Source organism: Xiphophorus hellerii, chromosome 16, assembly GCF_003331165.1.
Source record: "Xiphophorus hellerii strain 12219 chromosome 16, Xiphophorus_hellerii-4.1, whole genome shotgun sequence".
Lineage (NCBI taxonomy): Eukaryota > Metazoa > Chordata > Actinopteri > Cyprinodontiformes > Poeciliidae > Xiphophorus > Xiphophorus hellerii.
The window spans coordinates 15,876,922-15,900,158 of record NC_045687.1 but is presented as its reverse complement, the minus strand read 5'-3'; the positions used below and the strand labels follow the sequence as shown (position 1 = coordinate 15,900,158).

Below are 23,237 nucleotides of genomic sequence, written 5' to 3'. Positions count from 1 at the left end.
ACGGGTGGACAAACAAAAACCTAGGAATTCAGACAAAATGCAAGCATTGATTGTGCAAGAATGGACTGCTATCAGTCAGGATTTGGTCCAGAAATTGATTGAGAGCATGCCAGGGAGAATTGCAGAGGTCCTGAAGAAGAGGGGTCAACACTGCAAATATTGACTTGCTGCATTAACTCATTCTAACTGTCATTAAAAGCTTTTGTTACTCATAATATGATTGCAATTGTATTTCTGTATGTGATGACAACATCTGACATACACACATGAAAACCAGAGGGCAGCAGATCATGTGAAAATATAATATTTGTGTCATTCTCAATACTTTTGGCCATGACTGTACACAGAACATCATGTGACAATACAAGAGTGAAACAAATCCACAAAAAAAGTTTCAAATGCACAAAGATCATATTAAATGTAATTCCTTAAACAAAGTGTGTTCAATTGTCATTGTTAATTTATAATTTTAATATAACTTATGACAGTTATATTAAAATGACAGTTTGTGTAGAAACAAGTGGAAACTGATGTAAAGCTTTATTTGTTTTGTTAAAACATGAGTCTACATCAAATTGTTTAAAAATGAATTCAAATATCAAAGTGTTTGAAAATAATCTGAAATAGTCGCCCAACTTTGCTTTTGTTGATAAATGTTAATGATTTATGTTTCTATTCCTCCAGGAGGAGGAGTCAATGCAAATGCTGACTGCTTAACTTTTACATGTGTGTTAGTTTAAGAGCAGCAGTGAATTAGTTGTGAACACAATATGAACAAAGACAAATGGCCTCTACAATGATTAGATTTGAGGTTGTCATTGCTTTTATCATCTTGTCTGCAAACTGGAGTGGTAAGAAAAAAATATGTTTTTAACCAAATTCATGATTGATGTAAAGAGATGGTGGCAAAATAATTTAATTGTTCTGTTTTTCTGCAGGTACTGATGGTCAAACACTGACTGAGTCAGAATCAGTGGTTAAAAGGCCTGGAGAATCTCACAGACTGACCTGCACATATTCTGGACTTGGCAATACTGACATAGCTTGGATCAGACAGGCAACTGGAAAAGGACTGGAGTGGATCTCTTATATCTGGTACAATAGTGGTGGCATCTCCTACTCTGACTCAGTAAAAGGCCGTTTTACCGTTTCCAGAGACAACAGCAGAAGTCAGGTGTATCTGCAGATGAACAGCCTGACAGCTGGAGATTCTGCTGTTTATTACTGCGCTCGAGAACCACAGTGACACAGAAAGCACAAATGCTGAACAAAAACTCATGTAATCATGAATAGTTTTAACAAGAAGCCACCACAGGGGGATCCCTAACAACATTTTTCTTACCTGACTGTCTCTCTCCCTTTACAGGTTCTTTTGTTGTTATTGTTATTAAATGGAGTCATTCCACACAGTCCTGTACTAAGCAAGCACAATACAACTATCCTAAATTATTTACTTTATTTGTCAAAATTACAACAGAGTTGTGTTTGAAATATATTCACATCACACTGTTTGATATATTTTTCATATCTTGAAAGAACTTCAGAGGCATATTAAATTTGCTTAAAAAACGACATAAAATTCAATATAACTTGCAAGGTGCAGCATATAGGTAAGTATTTCAGTAAATTGCTTTTTAACAATATTTAGGTAAGATGTATTACATAAAGATATGTCAAATGATTTACCAGAACGTTCTAAACTATAAAATCCTCTATTGCTAAACTGCACACAACAGAAATTTTACATTCACGGCTAAATACTTATTTTCAGTTTTAAAATTTCCTATTAAAATAATACCTTTTAGTAATAACTACTCATTTTCTGAACATATGAACCAATGCTTGAAAACTCTACAAGAATCTGAAGGACTGACTTGAGATTTAGAAGCTCAGGGATCATTGACACTTCAAATGAATGAATGAAACTTTTCATGCAGCCATTCTTGATTTTATTTCTAACTTTTACTCATCTAATTTTATTGTGTAAAACAAAGCAACAAAGACAAACATGTTTTGGAAGGAAACACAAACCCATTCAGGCCAGATGGGCCATTCACGTTGCTATCTTTTACAAACCTACTTCCATTTTGATTCTGTAAACAAACCCTTTTAAACCAATTTACCTAATAATTCTATGCTATTTCTTATGTTGTTAGTTATGTTAGAAATTTATAGGTTAAAACAAAACAAAAGGTGACAATACAATAGTTATGCACTCTGTTAAAAACAGTTCATGTTATAGTTTATGATTCCCTGTTTCTTCAGATTTTCATCATGTGGTTCAACTAAAAATATCTCGTTTGATCCTTCCACAAAAACATTCATAAAGGCAAATTACATAACAGGTCAGAAAAAATAAATATTTACAAAAATAAAATTTACATTAATTTCTGTTCCAATTTTATTAGTTAAGTTATGTTTTAGAAATAACGTAATAATATCACAGTTGATATAGAAATTTGTAAAATCTGCCTTAAGCCTTAAATTTTCCCCAAATCTTGTTTTCATTTGTCAAATGGATCTGGTTTCTTCTTCAAGAGGAGGAGTCAATGCAAATACTGACTGCTACACTTTTACATGTCTGTTAGTTTAAGAACAGCAGTGAATTAGTGGCAGTTTGAAGATAGACAAATGACTTCTACAATGATTAGATTTAAGGTTGTCATTGCCTTTATCATCTTGTCCTTAAACTAGGGCGGTTTACGTCAATTTGTGATTAACGTAAATAGATGGTGGAAAGACAATCAGTTATCTGTTTTTTTTTATGCAGGAACTGATGGTCAAACACTGACTGAGTCAGAACTGCACATATTCTTGGTATAGTGCTCATTATACTAACGCTTGGATCAGGCAGGGAGCTGGAAAAGGTCTGCAGTGGATTGCTTATAACAGTGGTGGTGGCACCAGCCACTCTGACTCGCTGAAAACCTGGTTCACCATCTCCAGAGACAACATCATAAGTCAGGTGTATCTGCAGATGAACAGCCTGACATCTGAAGATTCTTCTATTTATTATTGCACTCGAAAGTCACAGTGACAAAGAAAGCAGAAATGCTGAACAAAAACTCCTCTGTGAATTAATAGTTTTAACAAGAAGCCACCACAGGTGGAGCCCTAACACCACTTTTCATAGATGACTGTTAAACTCACCTCTCTGGTAGCTTTACTTATGTTATGATTAGTTGCTAGAGATAAGAGTATGGAGTCATTATTTCCAGTCATGTGATGTAAAACGTGGATGCAGCTCTCATATTTTCTTGCACAAATTTGCGTTCTTGTTTACTTACAGTTTTGTAAACCAGGTCAACAACATGGGGGAAAAGAACTAAATGGGTTTATCTGTTTTAAGTTACAAATAAGGCTTTTAATCTTTAAAATTATGGCAGAAGGGTTTAATTGAGATGTACTTCTCAGGGAACTATTACAGAATGACTGCTAACAGTGAATGTAAATGTTTGAGTCTGTTTGCAGAATTTTGATGATGTGTAGATAAAAAAATGCATAATGAATTCTAACATGAACTAGTAAATATCTTAAAAATAATTATTGATTTTTATATGATTGTTCTACACTGACAAAAGAATGAATCAACCATAACATTATAATACATTATATAAAGACTTAATTTGCTCAAGATGTTTATATATTTAAATTTTCCACATTAATTCTCAGTTTCAAATAATTAAATCACAGAATTAATTTAAGGACAATATAACTGGTGTTACGACTGGCTCAAGGTCATAACAATAACGGGAGATCATGCAGGGATTAAAGTGCATAAAAAGGAATGTTTATTAACACAAACAACAATGGATTGAGGATGTCAGTATCAGTGGTGAAATGCAAATGCTTGGATGTGGTGTATGAGTGCATATGGAATTGTTGAAGTGCAGAAACAAAGACAAACTCAAATGTGCAAAAGGAGGGGAGCTGAGGCCTGGCAACAAAACACCGCAAGCATCAAGGCAGAGTGGACGCCGATGGCGACCCAGAAGGTGGAGACAGCCAGGTTTAAATGTTCTGTGCTCCAAATGAATAAAATCAGCAGCACCTGTAAAGGGGAGGAGCACAAAGACAGACAACAAGACACCTGCAACCCAGCCCATAAGGCCCAGGGCCGTAACACTGGAAACATACTATTTCTTAATACTGGTCCACAGCACATTAAAAGTATTGTTATCATGTGATTCTGATGGGGCTGGTTTGGTGTTATGCAAATGAAAAGAATCATGTTATAAAGTCTTGAGCTGATGCTGTCAGATGCAGAGGAGGAGAAACTCCCATCAGATCATCTTCAACACCAACATGTTCTCTGTAGCTCTGCTGCTGCTGCTGGCTGCTGCATCCAGTGAGTCTCACTGAGACAGAATCATTTACAGCACGATGACACTAAATTAAATTCATTGTTGGTAACGATACATTTTTAATGTGTTTCTCTACAGATATAAAGTGTGAACAGTTGACCCAGCCAGCCTCTGAGACTGTGCAGCCAGGTCAACGTCTGACCATCAGCTGTCAGGTTTCATATCATCTGGGCTATACAACAGCTTGGATCAGACAGCCTGCTGGGAAAGGACTGGAGTGGATTGGGTATAAATACACTGGAGGTTCTAGCTACAAAGATTCACTTCGGAACAAATTCAGTATCGACTTAGACACTTCCAGTAAAACAGTGACTCTGAATGGACAGAATATGCAGCCTGAAGACTCTGCAGTGTATTACTGTGCCAGAGTCCCACAGTGACACAAACCAGCTGCAGAGCTGAACAAAAACCCCTCAGAACATGAACAGATTATATCAAACCACCAAAGGAGGAGCTTTGAGTTCATTTTTAATATTTGGAAACTTTAACAATCTTATTTTACTCTTTTGTAAAAACATTACAGAAATAGATCCTCACAACAAAAAATATAGAGTTTATATTTAAATTGAATAAAAGTCAAATTTCTCAATTGTGTGCACAGAGTTGGTGAATGAAGCTGATTTTGATTCAGAAAATTTAAACTGTTATATTTATAATGTAACGTTCAAGGTGACATTGACTTAAAACATAATTTTATATAAATAATGTGTTTCAACTTCTACTAAGAGGTTTGTCACAAACATTCAGTCTGCTAAAAAAATTATTTTTTGTCATCAAAAATGATATAATACAAATATTATATTCTTCTTATTTGGTTTAATCAACACAAGCAGGACTGAAAACATAGAACATACAGAGAATATATGCATCTTATTCTAAGCACTAAAAAAAACCCATTTATGTTAAAATTGTTCTTTTCCAAAATATACCAACACCTTTACTGTTCCCAAATCTATCTGAAATTTAATCAGTGATTTAATTTCCAACTTTAACTCACTTCATGTGTAACACAAGGAAAAAAAAGAGACAAACATGTTTAGCAAAAAAACGTGTTTAAAAAAGGCACAGAAACATTACAAAAAGTAACAAAAAGTTCTGCACAGAATATCATGTGGCGATGCAAAAGTGAAACACATCCACAAAAATGTTGAAAAATTTACAAAGATCATATTAAATGTAATTCTTTAAAGAATTTGTATTAAAGTGTCATTGTTGATTTATGATTTCAAAATAACTTAATTTTACAGTTCGTGTTGAAATAAGTTAAATCTGTTGTAAAGCTTTATCTGTTTTGGTAAAACAGGAATCAACATCAAATTATTTAAAAATGTCTTCAAAACTCAAAATGTCTGAAAATGATCTGAAATAATCATCCAATTTTGCTTTTTTTGATTAGATGATTTGTGTTTCTTCCTCAGGAGGAGGAGTCAATACAAATTCTGTCTGCTCCACTTTTACATGTCTGTTAGTTCAAGAGCAGCAGTGAATTAGTGGTGAACACAGTATGAACAAAGACAAATGGCTTCTACAATGATTAGATATCAGGTTTTCCTTGTCTTCATTATTTCATCCTTAAAATGGAGTGGTAAGAAATAAAGGTTCATGATTGATGTAAAGAAATGGTGGCAAGACATTTCAATTGTTCTGTTTTTCTGCAGGTACTGAAGGTCAGACACTGACTGAGTCTGAATCAGTGGTTAAAAGTCCTGGAGAATCTCACAGACTGACCTGCACATATTCTGGGTTTAGTAGCACTCCTGCCATAGCTTGGATCAGACAGGCAGCCGGAAAAGGTCTGGAATGGATTGCTGTTATTTGGTCTGACAGCAGCGGCATGTACTACTCTGACTCAGTAAAAGGCCGGTTCACAATCTCCAGAGACAACAGCAGAAGTCAGGTGTATCTGCAGATGAACAGCCTGACAGCTGGAGATTCTGCTGTTTATTACTGCGCTCGAGAGCCACAGTGACACAAAAAGCAGAAACACTGAACAAAAACTCCTCTGTGAATGAATAATTTTAACAAGAAGCCACCAGGGGAAGCAAAACACCAGTTTTCTTAATCACAACCAACACATTTAGATATACCAGAAGTTTCACACAGAAGAAATAACTATGGGACTATTCAGAAGATTTAAATCCATTAGAAATAGATTTTGAATTAATATTTTAGATTAGAGTAAAAATTAAATACAGGCATCAATTTAAAGTATTCCTATCTTTACAATGTTTGATATCTCTTAATGTTTTCTCCTTAAAAATACACAGATTTTTCTTAATATGTTTTTTAGAATGTCAAAATAAATGTCAATAGCTAAAAACATTATGTAAGAATACAATTGTAGTTCTGCACATAAAATAAAGCAGATCACTCTCTTAAACTCTTTTTGTTGTTCTTGAGAGTTTCCCTGCATGTGGCTCAGTGATGCTGATAAATACTCAAACTACTTTTCCTTTCTATATTGGGAAGACACATTTCTTTTAAATACTGAAATAATAACACTATTTTAATAATAATGAAAAAAAAGAGCTGTTCATTATTTAAGACAGGTGCAATGAGCTTGAATGAAGAAAATGTGCAGCTTTGGTTGTTGGAAACTCTGATTGGCCAATTTTTCACAATTTAGATTAGTGTCCTAATCTCTCATAATACTCAGAAGGCAAACAGCTAACAAAAGAATGAGGATCATAATAAGCCAAATATTTCCCAAACAATGCATTTTTTGGCACTTCATGTCAGCTACAAGGACAGAAATATTAACCAGTCATAATTAACCAATACACCCATTGGCTGATTATCATTATGCAAATACAGTGTTCAGGTTTATAGACTTGGTCTTGATCAGCTGCAGAAGAAAGGAGACTCCCTGATATACCTTCAACACCAACATGTTCTTTGTAGCTCTGCTGCTGCTGGCGGCTGGATGCTGCGAGTCTCACTGAGACAGAAATATTTTCAGCATGACACTAAACTGAATATTTTTTTCTGAATATTCAGTTTCGATGTGTTTCTCTGCAGGTGTGAAATGTGAACAGCTGACACAGTCAGCCTCTGTGACTATGCAGCCAGGTCAACGTCTGACCATCAGCTGTCAGGTCTCTTATTCTATGAGCAGCTATGCAACACACTGGATCAGACAACCTGCTGGGAAAGGACTGAAGTGGATTGGGTGGAAAAACGCAGGAGGTTCTAGCTACAAAGATTCACTTCAGAGCAAATTCAGTATAGACTTAGACGCTTCTAGAAAAACAGTGACTCTAAATGGACAGAATATGCAGCCTGAAGACTCTGCTGTGTATTTCTGTGCAAGAGACCCACAGGGATGTAAACAAGCAGCAAAGCTGTGCAAAAACCAGCAGACCCTGAACAGGTCATATCAAACCACCAGAGTTGGGGCTCTAACTGTGCTTTTCTTTTTTATTTTGTGTATTTGAGCTCTAGGACTATTTCTAATTTCATGAATTTGAAAACCTTCTTATTGTGATCTTTCTATTTATAGAAACAAAAAGAACACAATATTTGTGAATATTTGCAAAACCCCCTTTTTTAAAGCTGTTTTTATATACTAGTATTTTAACATTTATTAGTTAAACTTGACAATTAAAGCTCCTTCTGATTCTGAAGTTGTATACAAAGTTCCTAGAGTGGCATTTAAAATGTATTTCGATCCAGGTGACATTAGTCTGAAAAGCTTCATGTATTTACCATGTATTAAAATGTACTCAGAGGTATGTTAGAATTAGTATGTGTAGTCATAGAAACAGAAACACCAAACTACATTAATGTTTATATTGTCCCTTTGTAATAGAATCAGAGAATTAATGTGAAATTACCGTTATGAATTGAAGGATACTGTCCATTCTTGGTCATATGTAAAGCATTTTTTTATCACGTGCTTCTGATATGGTTGGTTTGCAATTATGCAAATCAGAAGTGTCAGATTTATACAATTAATCTGATGCTGTCAGCTGCAGAAGAACAGAAACTCCCATTAGATCAACTTCATCAACATGTTCTCTGTTGCTCTACTGCTGCTGCTGGCTGCTGTATCCTGTGAGTCTCACTGAGACAGAAACATTTACAGCTTGATCACATTAAATTTAATATTTATTGCTGATAACAGTTCTAATGTTTCCTCTCACAGGTGTGGAGTGTGAACAGCTGACACAGCCGGCCTCTATGACTGTGCAGCCAGGTCAACAACTGACCATCAGCTGTCAGGTCTCTTATGATTTGAGCAGCTACTACACAGCTTGGATCAGACAGCCTGCTGGGAAAGGACTGGAGTGGATTGGTAGAGATACAGAATTCAAAAATTCAATAAAAAACAAATTTGGAGGTAGCTTAGACTCTTCCAGTAAAACAGTGACTCTGAATGGACAGAATATGCAGCCTGAAGACTCTGCTGTGTATTACTGTGCCAGAGAGTCGCAGTGACACAAACCAGCTGCAGAGCTGAACAAAAAGCTCTCAGAACATGAACAGATTATATCAAACCACCAAAGGAGGAGCTTTGAGTTCATTTTTAATATTTGGAAACTTTAACAATCTTATTTTACTCTTTTGTAAAAACATTACAGAAATAGATCCTCACAACAAAAAATATAGAGTTTATATTTAAAATAAATAAAAGTCAAATTCCTCAATTGTGTGCACAGAGTTGGTGAATGAAGCTGATTTTGATTCAGAAAATTTAAACTGTTATATTTATAATGTAATGTTCAATGTGACATTGACTTAAAACATAATTTTATATAAATAATGTGTTTCAACTTCTACTAAGAGGTTTGTCAGAAACATTCAGTCTGCTCAAAAAATTATTTTTTGTCATCAACAATAATATAATACAAATATTATATTCTTCTTATTTGGTTTAATCAACACAGGCAGGACTGAAAACATAGAACATACAGAGGATGTATGCATCTTATTCTAAGCACTAAAAAAACCCCATTTATGTTAAAATTGTTCTTTTCAAAAATATACCAACACCTTTACTGTTCCCAAATCTATCTGAAATTTAATCAGTGATTTAATTTCCAACTTTAACTCACTTCATGTGTAACACAAGGAAAAAAAAGAGACAAACATGTTTAGCAAAAAAACGTGTTTAAAAAAGGCACAGAAACATTACAAAAAGTAACAAAAAGTTCTGCACAGAATATCATGTGGCGATGCAAAAGTGAAACACATCCACAAAAATGTTGAAAAATTTACAAAGATCATATTAAATGTAATTCTTTAAAGAATTTGTATTAAAGTGTCATTGTTGATTTATGATTTCAAAACAACTTAATTTTACAGTTCGTGTTGAAATAAGTTAAATCTGCTGTAAAGCTTTATCTGTTTTGGTAAAACAGGAATCAACATCAAATTATTTAAACATGTCTTCAAAACTAAAAATGTCTGAAAATTATCTGAAATAATCATCCAATTTTGCTTTTTTTGATCAGATGATTTGTGTTTCTTCTTCAGGAGGAGGAGTCAATACAAATTCTGTCTGCTCCACTTTTACATGTCTGTTAGTTTAAGAGCAGCAGTGAATTAGTGGTGAACACAGTATGAACAGAGACAAATGGCTTCTACAATGATTAGATATCAGGTTTTCCTTGTCTTCATTATTTCATCCTTAAAATGGAGTGGTAAGAAATAAAGGTTCATGATTGATGTAAAGAAATGGTGGCAAGACAATTTCAATTGTTCTGTTTTTCTGCAGGTACTGATGGTCAAACACTGACTGAGTCTGAATCAGTGGTTAAAAGTCCTGGAGAATCTCACAGCCTGACCTGCACATATTCTGGGTTTAGTAGCACTCCTTCCATAGCTTGGATCAGACAGGCAGCTGGAAAAGGACTCGAGTGGATCGCTTATATTAGCTCTGGCAGCAGCGGCATCTACTACTCTGACTCAGTAAAAGGCCGGTTCATCATCTCCAGAGACAACAGCAGAAGTCAGGTGTATCTGCAGATGAACAGCCTGACAGCTGGAGATTCTGCTGTTTATTACTGCGCTCGAAGAACCACAGTGACACAAAAAGCAGAAACACTGAACAAAAACTCCTCTGTGAATTAATAATTTTAACAAGAAGCCACCAGGGGAAGCAAAACACCAGTTTTCTTAATCACAACCAACACATTTAGATATACCAGAAGTTTCACACAGAAGAAATAACTATAGGACTATTCAGAAGATTTAAATCCATTAGAAATAGATTTTGAATAAATATTTTAGATTAGATTAAAAATTAAATACAGGCATCAATTTAAAGTATTCCTATCTTTACAATGTTTGATATCTCTTAATGTTTTCTCCTTAAAAATACACAGATTTTTCTTAATATGTTTTTTAGAATGTCAAAATAAATGTCAATAGCTAAAAACATTATGTAAGAATACAATTGTAGTTCTACACATAAAATAAAGCAGATCACTCTCTTAAACTCTCTTTGTTGTTCTTGAGAGTTTCCCTGCATGTGGCTCAATGATGCTGATAAATACTCAAACTACTTTTCCTTTCTATATTGGGAAGACACATTTCTTTTAAATACTGAAATAATAACACGATTTTAATAATAATGAAAAAAAAGAGCTGTTCATTATTTAAGGCAGATACAATGAGCTTGAATGAAGAAAATGTGCAGCTTTGGTTGTTGGAAACTCTGATTGGCCAATTTGTCACAATTTAGATTAGTGTCCTAATCTCTCATAAAACTCAGAAGGCAAACAACTAACAAAAGAATGAGGATCATAATAAGTCAAATATTTCACAAACAATGCATTTTTTGGCACTTCATGTCAGCTACAAGGACAGAAATATTAACCAGTCATAATTAACCAATACACTCATTGGCTGATTATCATTATGCAAATACAGTGTTCAGGTTTATAGACTTGGTCTTGATCAGCTGCAGAAGAAGGGAAACTCCCTGATATACCTTCAACACCAACATGTTCTTTGTAGCTCTGCTGCTGCTGGCGGCTGGATGCTGTGAGTCTCACTGAGACAGAAATATTTTCAGCATGACACTAAACTGAATATTTCTTTCTGAATATTCAGTTTCAATGTGTTTCTCTGCAGGTGTGAAATGTGAACAGCTGACACAGTCAGCCTCTGTGAGTATGCAGCCAGGTCAACGTCTGACCATCAGCTGTCAGGTCTCTTATTCTATGAGCAGCTATACAACACACTGGATCAGACAACCTGCTGGGAAAGGACTGGAGTGGATTGGATGGAAAAACGCTGGAGGTTCTAGCTACAAAGATTCACTTCGGAGCAAATTCAGTATCGACTTAGACACTTCTAGAAAAACAGTGACTCTAAATGGACAGAATATGCAGCCTGAAGACTCTGCTGTGTATTTCTGTGCAAGAGACCCACAGGGATGTAAACAAGCAGCAAAGCTGTGCAAAAACCAGCAGACCCTGAACAGGTCATATCAAACCACCAGAGTAGGGGCTCTAACTGTGTTTTTCTTTTTTATTTTGTGTATTTGAGCTCTAGGACCATTTCTAATTTCATTAATTTGAAAATCTTTTTATTGTGATCTTTCTATTTATAGAAACAAAAAGAACACAATATTTGTGCATATTTGCAAAAACCCTTCTTTTAAAAGCTGTTTTTATATACTAGTATTTTAACATTTATTAGTTAAACTTGACAATTAAAGCTCCTTCTGATTCTGAAGTTGTATATAAAGTTCCTAGAGTGGCATTTAAAATGTATTTCGATCAAGGTGACATTAGTCTGAAAAGCTTCATGTATTTACCATGTATTAAAATGTACTCAGAGGTATGTTAGAATTAGTATGTGTAGTCATAGAAACAGAAACACCAAACTACATTAATGTTTATATTGTCCCGTTGTAATAGAATCAGAGAATTAATGTGAAATTACCGTTATGAATTGAAGGATACTGTCCATTCTTGGTCATATTTAAAGCATTTTTTTATCACGTGCTTCTGATATGGTTGGTTTGCAATTATGCAAATCAGAAGTGTCAGGTTTATACAATTAATCTGATGCTGTCAGCTGCAGAAGAACAGAAACTCCCATTAGATCAACTTCATCAACATGTTCTCTGTTGCTCTACTGCTGCTGCTGGCTGCTGTATCCTGTGAGTCTCACTGAGACAGAAACATTTACAGCTTGATCACATTAAATTTAATATTTATTGCTGATAACAGTTCTAATGTTTCCTCTCACAGGTGTGGAGTGTGAACAGCTGACACAGCCGGCCTCTATGACTGTGCAGCCAGGTCAACAACTGACCATCAGCTGTCAGGTCTCTTATGATTTGAGCAGCTACTACACAGCTTGGATCAGACAGCCTGCTGGGAAAGGACTGGAGTGGATTGGTAGTGATACAGAATTCAAAAATTCATTAAAAAACAAATTTGGAGGTAGCTTAGACTCTTCCAGTAAAACAGTGACTCTGAATGGACAGAATATGCAGCCTGAAGACTCTGCTGTGTATTACTGTGCCAGACAGAGAACCACAGTGACACAAACAAGCAGTAAAGCCGTACAAAAACCCCTGAACAGGCTGTCAAACCACCAGAGGGAGCTCTCTGGCTTCCTTGTTGCTATTTTAACTTAAAACAGTTATGTTTCAAATTTATCTGTGACAACGTGATAACCAAGAAAAAAATTCTAATCATACATGATGGGATTTACCGTTTTTGACAGTTATATATGTTATATACAATGTTTCAGTAATCTGTGTCTTTATCAATACTTGATGTGGATTTAAAACCAACAACCAGACAAAAAAAATGTGAATATATATAATACGTCATTAAAAAACTATAAAAAACTATGTAGGCACCCTTATGTCAAAATCAATTAGTGATGAGTGCTTAATGAAGCGTAATGAGAACAGAGACAAATATGTTTTGTAAGGGAAAAGTGTCAAATAAAAACACAGACCTTTACAAAAAGCTCTGCAAAGAACATTATTTAGCAATATTAGAGTAACACACTCTGTTAAAGAAAAGTTCATAAAATGATTTCCTGTTTTTCAAAATTACAACCAGAATGAAGCAGATGGCATTTATTTAAAAATGACTTAAAATATTAAAATATCTGGACATAATCTAAAATAATTACCCAAATTCATGAATCACATGAATCAGTTTTTTCACCAGGAGGAGGAGTCAATGCAAATACTAACTCCTCCACTTTTATACATCTGTTCATTTAACACAGACCTGCCACAGAGTGATTCAGTGGCAGACACTGTGCAAGCAAATGGCTTTTACAATGTTTAGATTTCAGGTTGTCCTTACCTTTATTATTGTATCTGTAAGCTGGAACGGTAAGAACTAAGATGTTTTTAATCGAGTTAAAAGCTTGCTTGTAAAGGCAATTAATATTGTTCTGTTTTTCTGCAGGTACTGATGGTCAAACACTGACTGAGTCAGAATCAGTGGTTAAAAGGGCTGGAGAATCCCACAGACTGACCTGCACATATTCTGGGTTTAGTAACCATCACTGGAACGCTTGGGTCAGACAGGCAGCTGGAAAAGGACTGGAGTGGGTTGCTACTATCAGTGATACCAGCACCTATATCTACCACTCTGACTCAGTAAAAGGCCGGTTCACCATCTCCAGAGACAACAGCAAATATCAAGTGTATCTGCAGATGAACAGCCTGACAGCTGGAGATTCTGCTGTTTATTACTGCGCTCGGGAGTCACAGTGGCACAGAAAGCAGAAACGCTGAACAAAAACTCCTCAGCATGAACAGCTTGAACACCAATCCACCACAAGGGGGGCCATCAGACCAAAAATAGATATTTGCAGTAATTGCTGGATGGGTATGTAGGTAGATTTAACACTGAAGACTTTGAAGAATATTTTTTGTAAAAAGTAATACATTTATTTTATAAGTTTTATTATAAGAAACTTTTGTTTATTGTCAAAGTTTTTCTGATCTTGAAAAGTACATAGACACAATGTTTTTTAGCGTATGGTTAAAATCTGCTAGTTTTCTTATTATCTTTTTAAAAGATCGTATTTATAGGCCCAAGTACAATTTAAGTCTTTATATATATATACGAATAGAACAAAAATAATGAAGCCTTGCTTAATAACCTGTAAATAAAAACATTTGTGCCATTTCTATCTGAAGTGAGGATTATTGAATATAAAGTTCCATATTTTTTTCCATTTTGAAGGATGGAAAAAGAAAGAGGACAATTGTTTGTTAGGTCTTCATTCTTACCAAAGAAGTGGATAGTCAATGTTTCAAAACTAATTTGGCATGAAATAAGCTATATATATATATATATATATATATATATATATATATATTTTAAGGCTTTTCATAAACCCTAAAGTCTCTGTTTGGTGTCAGATTATTATTGTTAGTTATTTCAAAAAAAAAAAAGGTTTTATTTGAGTTGGTACATAACACAACTACAATTGTAGAAATCCTTTTTTAATTTGCATGATAAATGATTCCAAATATGTAAATTGCAACACAATCTGAGGATAATCTTGCATTAAATGGACAATTTATGTAGAGACAAAAACAATGACATTTACAGGACAGGGATCATTTAGTCTATTGTTGGTCATTTCATTTAAAACACCTCTTGCCTCATGTGCAGCTTGGAAAAACCCCTCAAAAAAACAACACACACGTGACATTTTCCATCTGTTCTCTTTATCCAAAATATTTGCAAAATATGCTGCTCCTTTATTTGAAGGCAAAACATAATATTGCGAGAACATGCAGAGAAAAATTCATACAACACATTTATACAGGAGATTTGAAACAAATTTGAACATTATCAAAAACTTTATTTCAGTAAAAGAACTCAAAGAGTAAAACTTGATAAATTAAACTCAGATTGATATATTTCAAGCTTTCTTTTCTGTGATTCTTTAATGCACTTATGGCTAACATTAGCATATTACATAAACCGACTGAAAAAGCAGCTTTTAAACATTTTTATGACCTAAACAATAAAGAGAAAGCCTTCTTACTTTATAAATTTCCAGCTGCCGCTCACAGACAGTGTTGCACAAAGGGGTTAAGAAACAAAAGGTAAATGCTAAATGATGTATCCAGAAATTTTAATGGAAAGTTAAGTGGAAGAAAAAAGCATGGTACAGAAAGGAGCAAAGGGAGCAGACTAGCTTTATGAAGATGCTGATTTAATTTTTCAGGACTCGGTACATGACTTCACTGCCAATGCCAGCTTGTTTAGACAGAAAACAGGCCCGATCTAAAGGCCATGGAGAGTACCATCAGGAGGAAAGTAATGGGTATCTACTGAAATGAGAGCAGCTTTTAAAGCAACCTGGGCTTCATTTACACCTCAGCAGAACCGCAAGATCATTGCCTCCATACCACACAGCATGATGTAGTAATCCATGCAAAACGAGCCACAATCAAATATTTACACTGCAGTTTAGCAAACCATTTGTCTCTAAGATCTTTTTTTATTGGTCTTACGTAATATTCTAATGCTGAGGTAATTTGGATTTGCATTGGGTTTGTATTAGCTGTCAGCTATGATCATCAAAAACACAATAAAAACTCTTGAAATAAATCAATCTGTCTGAGTTAATCTATATAATTAATACAGATCCTTTTTAAATTAAATTACTGAAAAAAAAACAAAAAAACATTGTGATGATATTCTTTGACTAAGGTGAAGCCATATCTGGTGACATTCATATCTGGGGAAAGCGGTGGTTTTAGTCAGAGTTTGTCATCCAGCAAAAAGCTTTTTAAACCTGGACTGAGATTTATTAATATCAAGCTAGACTCAACAGAGATATAGAAGTCAAGCTACCTTTTTCTCAGGGGTGTTGAGTTTCCATGTGTCTGTTCAAAGACGTTCTTTCTCGAAAACATTTTCCACATGTCAGACATGGGAAGGGCCTCTCACCTGTGTGAGTTCTCATGTGGATATTTAAATTACTCTTTTTACCAAAACTTTTTCCACAGGTGAGACATGGAAAAGGTTTCTCCCCGGTGTGAGTTCTCATGTGAGACCTCAAATCACAGCTCTGGCAAAAGCCTTTGGCGCACACTTCGCAGGTGTACGGCTTGTCGTCTGTGTGACCCCGTTTGTGTTTGGTCAAATACCTTCTTTGACTGAATCTTTTCCCACACATGGGACACAAGAAAGGCTTCTCCTCTGTGTGCGTTTTCATGTGGACCGTCATGAAGGTTTTCTCTCTGAAACTCTTCCCACAGGTCGGACATGAAAAAGGCTTCTCACCCGAGTGGGTGCTCATGTGGCAATTCAAAGCAGACTTCGTAATGAAACTTCTCTTGCAGGTTAGACACGTGAAAGGCCTGTTGCCCGTGTGCGTCTTCATGTGAGCCGTCAAATTGGCGCGAACGCCATAAGATTTGCCACACAGCTCACATCTGTGGGGTTTCTCGCCAGTGTGCGTGACCATGTGACACTTCAGACAGTTTTTTCTCATGAAGGTTTTGCCGCAGAGCCTGCACCGGAAAGGCTTCTTTCCTATGTGGATTCTCATGTGATCCTTCAGATGGCCGTTCTGACTGAAACTTTTACTGCAGAATTCGCACGAATACGGCCTCTCACCTGTGTGAGTTCTCACGTGAGTGTTGAGCTGACCGTTGTCGCTGAAGGCTTTACCGCACGCGTCGCAGGAATACGACTTCTCCCCCGTGTGAGTTCTCATGTGGCTGTTCAGTCCGTATTTTCGGCCAAAGCATTTGCCACAGACCCCACACAGGAAGGGTTTCTCACCTGTGTGAGTTCTCTTATGATCCGTCAAATGATTTTTTTTCCTGAACTCTTTCCCGCAGATGTCACAGCAGTGCAGCAAACTTTTACCGCAGATTTCCGGATCCTGGTTCTCAGCTTTAACCGGACTCTGAGAGAGGAGTTCATTCCCACTTTGGTCCTGGTCGCTGTCATCCGTTTCCTCTTCTGAAGAATTTTCCACAGAGGTCTCAGTCTCTTGCTTCATTTCTAGCTGCTGGTCATCTGGATGGATGTACAGTTCCTTGTCTTCCTCTTTAATCCGAACAGACTTTGGTTTCTCCTGAGTCTTATTAGGCCAAACTGCTTCTGGTTCTTCATGGTTGGGCTCCGTCTCTTGCTGCGAGACAATCTGGTCACGAGAATCCGCAGACATTGACGGATGTAATTCTGCGGAAAATCTGAGAGAAATACCAAAAAAAGCAATATTAGTGGAATTTGAGAAAAATTACACACACATCTTTATACAAACTTATAGGTGTGTACCTCATGCTCCTGAAAGCAGACATAAAGCCCAGTAAAAGCTTTATTTTCCAACAGCTGACAGTTTTACTCTTGATGTCCGATGAAATATATGCAGCTTGGTGTTCATCTGTTGATCTTGGTGCTCCGTCTGTGAAGCTGGAAAATGTCAGCTATGTAAATAGATATATTATGTTTCAAACTTTTTGAACAGTTTGTGTATATTTCTTATTATGATGGCTGGTAATGACGTCAAAGTATGACAAGTACCACTATCATGTACTGATAAGCCGATGAAATTAGACATAAAGGTAAATGAACAAATGAATGAAACACAAATATCCAGACTATAATAAACTCTGAATATTACCTTGCAATAGAGCAGCTAATGTTTACTACTGGCAGCTGAGGTTAACATTTGAGTATATCATCTATTATCAACAAGATACTTGTTGATAATAGATAAAGAAAGATTTGACAACAGCTGCAAAGCCTACAAAAAAACGCTTCATCAAGATACAGCATCAAATTTAAGAACAATCAGAAAACCAGGTCTAAAGAGTTATCAAGATTGCAGTGTAGTGACAAAGAAAAAGAGTGAATATTTAGAATTTCTATGAATTCTATTTATATTTATAGGTAAAGTTATCCAGAGAAAATTGTGAAAGCCTGGAGAGAAGATGCAGCTGTTGCAGGCTTTAGACTTCCACCATTTTACAAGCATGTTTATTAGAAAGCCACAACACACTTATAGTCCAAATAATGAAAAAACTCACAAAACAAAAAAATCAAAACCAATACTTTAAATTTATTCCTAATTCGTGTGACTTGTATGATAGATCCCTCTTGGCTGTATATTGAAGAATCAAATTAACTTTACAGATCCTTGGGTGAAACTAGGCATATATATATAAAATATATACATACTAAAAAAAAGGTGCAGGTCAAAGTAGATACGAGTATGGAAAGTATTTTACAAAAGCATAAAAAATGAAATTTGTAGCAGAACTTGTGATTTAGTCTTTGCTAGATGTTAACAAAGAAACCATCTGATGCAAAAGTGAAAAGGTGATTATATATGTGTACCGATTTTTATTGTGGTTTACTATTCTTGTTTAAGACTGACATAGGCACAGGGTCATAAAACTTAATGCAAATTAATATCTTGCAAAAGTTTGATTTCAGAACAATGTGCTCTGCTATGGCTAGACGTTAGCATTCATAGAGAGAAAATAATTTGCTCCGCCATTGATATCTTATTTTACGTAAGATATTTAATGCTAAAAACGTCACCACAAAACCTCACTTCAAAATAATCCAAATGATTATTTTTGAGGCCTGGATATGGTGTTGATAACATGCAGTTATTGCTAATGCTAACCTGTTTGTTAGTTTTTCTCTTACTGTTGATATTTGTCGATGCTCGCAGGAAAAGCTGGTGAAACTCCAGTGCCTGACAAATGTCCCGACTGCTGTGAGAAGTATTTTCAGTGTATTTCTAAATAAACTAAAAGGTCAGTAGTGATTCTAGAGTTAGCCTCCTGTAATTCATCTCCTACCAGCTTGTTTTGCTCGTGATGCAGGAAGAAACTGGTGGCTGCAGACAAGCTGGCTCAATCATCAGACTCTAGTAAAAACGCCGAGACCTCACATTTCTTTTTGAGAAACGAAGAGGTACAGTTAACATATTTACACACAAGCTAGGAGGGAAAAAGCCTAGCTGGGATCGTGTGTTTGTGTGGAGGTGGAGGTGTGGCTACATTTAGAGGAAGTCTGGTCTGACTTTCAAAATAAAAGGATATTTCACCCAAACCTACAAGCCTTCAAACCAAAAATTAACCATGTGCATAAGATCATTTTAAAATAAAATGTAATAAAAATAACTTTTTCACTATCGGTAGCACTGATAAGTGAAATGAAAGGTTAGATTAAAAAAATATATCTATTTGGTTCCAAGGATTGTTTTTTTTCTCCCCTCAGCAAAAACGACTAAGTGAATAGTGGTTTTGAACCGTAGAAAAATAATTTCAATTGGTATAGATATTCAAAACTTGTGTTTGTTTAAAACAAATACCTCCAGAGGATTTCTTAATAAGCCAGTGGGCACATTTCTAAGCTCAACACAATAGAGAAAGCAACTCTTTAAGGCTCATTTATCTCAGACTTTCATTCAACTAAAAGTATGAATTCATTTAGCCATAGTGGTCACAAAATCTGCCAGAACTTGTAGTCTGACCTGGGAACTACAATTTGCAAGAAAAAAAATCTTGAGATTGTTTTAGTTTTTTCTGACATCAGTGAATCCACTGTAAAAAGGTGCATTAAAATGAACAGACACCTACAGACTTCTATATTTTGACCCCAAGGTGGCAGTAGAAGCAAATAGGTAGAATAACAATGATACACATCATACAGTTGTACAGCAAAAACAGTCATTAAAAACAACTTGACAGCTACATTTAAACAGAACAATGTAGAACATATTACTTGATCAGTTTTCTAGGTTGAATAAAAATCATCAGAGAAAGGAACAGCACAAAAAATTCACAGCGTTCAAAATAGGTGGAGGAGATAAACAGAATGGTTTTTCAAAGAAAATTGCCACATTGCCGAAAATAGGGTGTCGGTATCAGCAGCACCTCATAAATAGACATAAAGGAGAAGAATATGTGAGAAGATGTGTATTATATTTCTTAGGGAAATGGACATTTAATTATTCTTATTTAACCATATTTGCTTAGTGTAACAGAATATAATTGTGGGGCTTTTTTTGTTTAGTTAGGTTTAAGAGTAAGATTATTATAATAAAAACACTTCTAGTTTTATTTAGCTCAAATGCGTTTCGGAATATTGTGAAAATACATTTGATTTGTCAAATAATCATTATCCGTTATCTGCTGTGGAGGAGGAGCCAATGAAAAACAAATCTGCCTACATCTGTGTATTTAAGTTAACAGGGATGAACTGAGACCAGCAGATACAGTTTAACAAGATGGACTACAGGACAGGACTGCTGCTTTTATTCATCTGCTGTGCAGGTGAAATACTGAAGTTTTATAACATTTTCTCAATTACATTTCTGATTTGTCTACATTTAATACAGCAATAAGCTCAGATTGTTTCAATTCTTTTTTTCCCCTCGAAGGTGTTGCTGGGCAAACTCTGACTGAATCTGAATCAGTGGTTAAAACACAGGGAGAATCTCACAAACTGACCTGCACAGCCTCTGGATTCTCAATCAATGGCAGGTGGATGCACTGGATCAGACAGGCTCCTGGAAAAGGACTGGAGTGGCTTGCGGCTCATTATGACGATCGCAACATAGTTTATTCTCAGTCAGTTCAAGGCAGGTTTACCATCTCCAGAGACAACAGCAGAGAGCAGCTGTATCTGCAGATGAACGGCCTGAGAACAGAAGATTCTGCTGTTTATTACTGCGCTCGAGAGCCACAGTGACTGAAGTTGGTTTAGCAGCTGTACAAAAACCTCAATGCCTTCAAAGTTATCTGAAGGGAGTCTTAATTTTGACTGATAATACATCTTCCTTTATTAGACTCAGAGTTAAAATGACTCTGGTGAAGAAAACATTTTATTTTCTCTTACAGTCCCACCATCAGTAATGTAAATACACTTTAATATCAAGAAACATGACTAAATTAATCTGTAAGGTATGTGTGTGAAAAAGAGATCTATGAAATCTCTTTTCTTAAAAACACAATATGTCCTTAAAACCATATTGTCATCAGAATTTTACAATTTGCATTTAATGTGCTAAAAATAGATTCAGGTTACATAATATCTTATCAAAATTCCAGTTTAGCAAATCTAAGAGATCTCTGAGAAGCCAGTTTTCAAGCAACTCAACAAGTAATATATACTGTATAACGATGGGAATTTCAGCTGCTATCACTAGTAATGGTACTGCATTCTTATAGTTTTCTCTATATTTATATGATGTTCATTTATCACTTTCCCTCTGCTCCTTCATACTCAGGTTTTCTCACACAACTGCAATGCTTTCTGTTAACTGGAGTCTTCTCCACTCCTCTGAAGTTACTTCTTTAAGTATAAACTGTTCCTGGTTTACAGGGTTTGGTTGCTCTTTATGTCTGGGTTGTCCCTTAATCAATAAATGTTTTTTTCCATTATGCACTTGCCTTCTTCTTGCTTGTCTCTGAGTCTTTTATCAACTCCAGTTATAAGCAAAACTTCCCCAGACACTGAAAGCATTTTCCTTCAAGTTTTATTTATTAAAAGAAAAAAAAATATGTTAATTTGTTTGTGCATCAAATGGTTACTGTTACATCCCATCCCTAATGAGTCCTTCCTAGTTTGAAACCTGAACCGAGGTCAGACATTTTGTGATTTCAGCAAAGTGAAAACATTAATTCACATTATTCTGGTTGCTCTGAGTCTTATTCTTCCAGCTCCTTAAGTTGCATTAGTCAATATTTTTATTGGAGATTTGAAGATATAAAATAAAACCATGCCAAAAAGAGTTCTCAAATTAACCAATGCATTTACTCTATTACTATTTCAACAAGTTACAATTTCACAATATGGAAACTCAGTGTGTTTTTTTTTTAAAATAAATTGTGTTTACCTCAAAAATCTGGAGTTTCAACTCCACCCTCCTTGGCAGGAGGAGTCAATGCAAAGCTGAACAATTTCCAGGTTTATTTGTGTGACTGAGGCAAGGCTGTTAGAGAACAAGAATCACACAGAAACAAGATGAAGAACAAATTTGGTCTGCTGTTTTTTGTCGTTTGCTTTACGGGTGAGAAAATGTTGACAGAACTTTGGTCTCCCTGTGTGAAGCCGTTTTCTAACAACAACTATATTTATTTGACTACTTTACTTCACAGGTGTTTGTTGTCAGACTCTGACAGAATCTGATTCAGTGGTTAAAAGTCCAGGAGAATCCCACAGACTGACCTGCACAGCATCTGGATTCACATTAAGCAGCTACTGGATGGCCTGGATCAGGCAGGCTCCTGGGAAAGGACTGGAATGGCTTGCTGCTCATTATAATGATCACAACTTACATCATTCTCAGTCAGTTCAAGGCCGCTTTACCATCTCCAGAGACAATGGCAAACAGCAGCTGTATCTGCAAATGAACAGCCTGAGAACAGAAGATTCTGCTGTTTATTACTGCGCTCGAGAGACACAGTGACTGCAGTCGGTTCAGCTGCCGCACAAAAACTTCAAGTCCCCTCAGAGTTATCTTGTGGGTTATTTTCTTTGTCTTTTGTGAGACACAGATGTAAAACTAACTAGGCTATAGTTGCAGTTACCCTAAACTCTGACACTATGACTGAACAATAAGAAAGGAACATTTTTTTATCACTGTCCAACCAATTTAAATTTTGTATATAATTTAAGAAAACATGACTCAGATGTGTATCATGGAAAACAAAATATTTTCCATTTTTAAATTTCTTCATATGAATTGACTGACTGAGGCATGTAAAATGTCCTTTTCAAGTGCTGTTAACTCACCAGAGTTAACAGCAACAACATGGTGTATTTTAGATTAACCAACCTGAAACCTGATGACTCAGCTGTGTGGGAGAGCACACTAATTAACGATAGCACAGAAGCTTGGCAAAAGCTCCTCACAAGGAAGAAATTGACACAAAAATACAAGAACATT

General features: G+C 35.6%; 1 protein-coding gene and 4 gene segments (V, D, J or C); 4 read left to right on the top strand and 1 right to left on the bottom strand.

The window, feature by feature from the left end:
- The first annotated feature begins 4,178 nt into the window (after window positions 1-4,178).
- Window positions 4,179-4,841, top strand: LOC116734907 (Ig heavy chain V region 5A-like). The segment is given in 2 exon segments: window positions 4,179-4,348; window positions 4,443-4,841. Coding segments are annotated over 2 exon segments (390 nt in total).
- A 3,502-nt stretch (window positions 4,842-8,343) lies between these two features.
- Window positions 8,344-8,801, top strand: LOC116735457 (Ig heavy chain V region 5A-like). The segment is given in 2 exon segments: window positions 8,344-8,417; window positions 8,509-8,801. Coding segments are annotated over 2 exon segments (336 nt in total).
- A 2,510-nt stretch (window positions 8,802-11,311) lies between these two features.
- LOC116735456 (Ig heavy chain V region 5-76-like) lies at window positions 11,312-14,100 on the top strand. The segment is given in 5 exon segments: window positions 11,312-11,351; window positions 11,442-11,513; window positions 12,569-12,645; window positions 13,569-13,677; window positions 13,754-14,100. Coding segments are annotated over 5 exon segments (630 nt in total).
- A 908-nt stretch (window positions 14,101-15,008) lies between these two features.
- Window positions 15,009-19,343, bottom strand: LOC116734899 (gastrula zinc finger protein XlCGF57.1-like). 3 transcript variants are annotated; one of them, XM_032586455.1, is made up of 3 exons: window positions 18,963-19,343; window positions 17,606-17,740; window positions 15,009-17,520 (listed from the first exon to the last, which is right to left on the bottom strand). In XM_032586455.1, the coding sequence occupies exons 2-3, from the start codon at window positions 17,626-17,628 to the stop codon at window positions 16,176-16,178; spliced, it is 1,368 nt and encodes a 455-aa protein (XP_032442346.1). In that variant the 5' UTR covers window positions 17,629-17,740; window positions 18,963-19,343; the 3' UTR covers window positions 15,009-16,175. The 3 variants fall into 3 exon arrangements, with proteins under 3 accessions (XP_032442346.1, XP_032442348.1, XP_032442345.1); XM_032586457.1 differs by having other exon boundaries at window positions 18,986-19,343; XM_032586454.1 differs by having other exon boundaries at window positions 19,141-19,343.
- Window positions 19,344-20,573: 1,230 nt separating this feature from the next.
- LOC116735454 (immunoglobulin heavy variable 3-30-3-like) lies at window positions 20,574-21,037 on the top strand. The segment is given in 2 exon segments: window positions 20,574-20,619; window positions 20,727-21,037. Coding segments are annotated over 2 exon segments (357 nt in total).
- The last annotated feature ends 2,200 nt before the right edge of the window (window positions 21,038-23,237 follow it).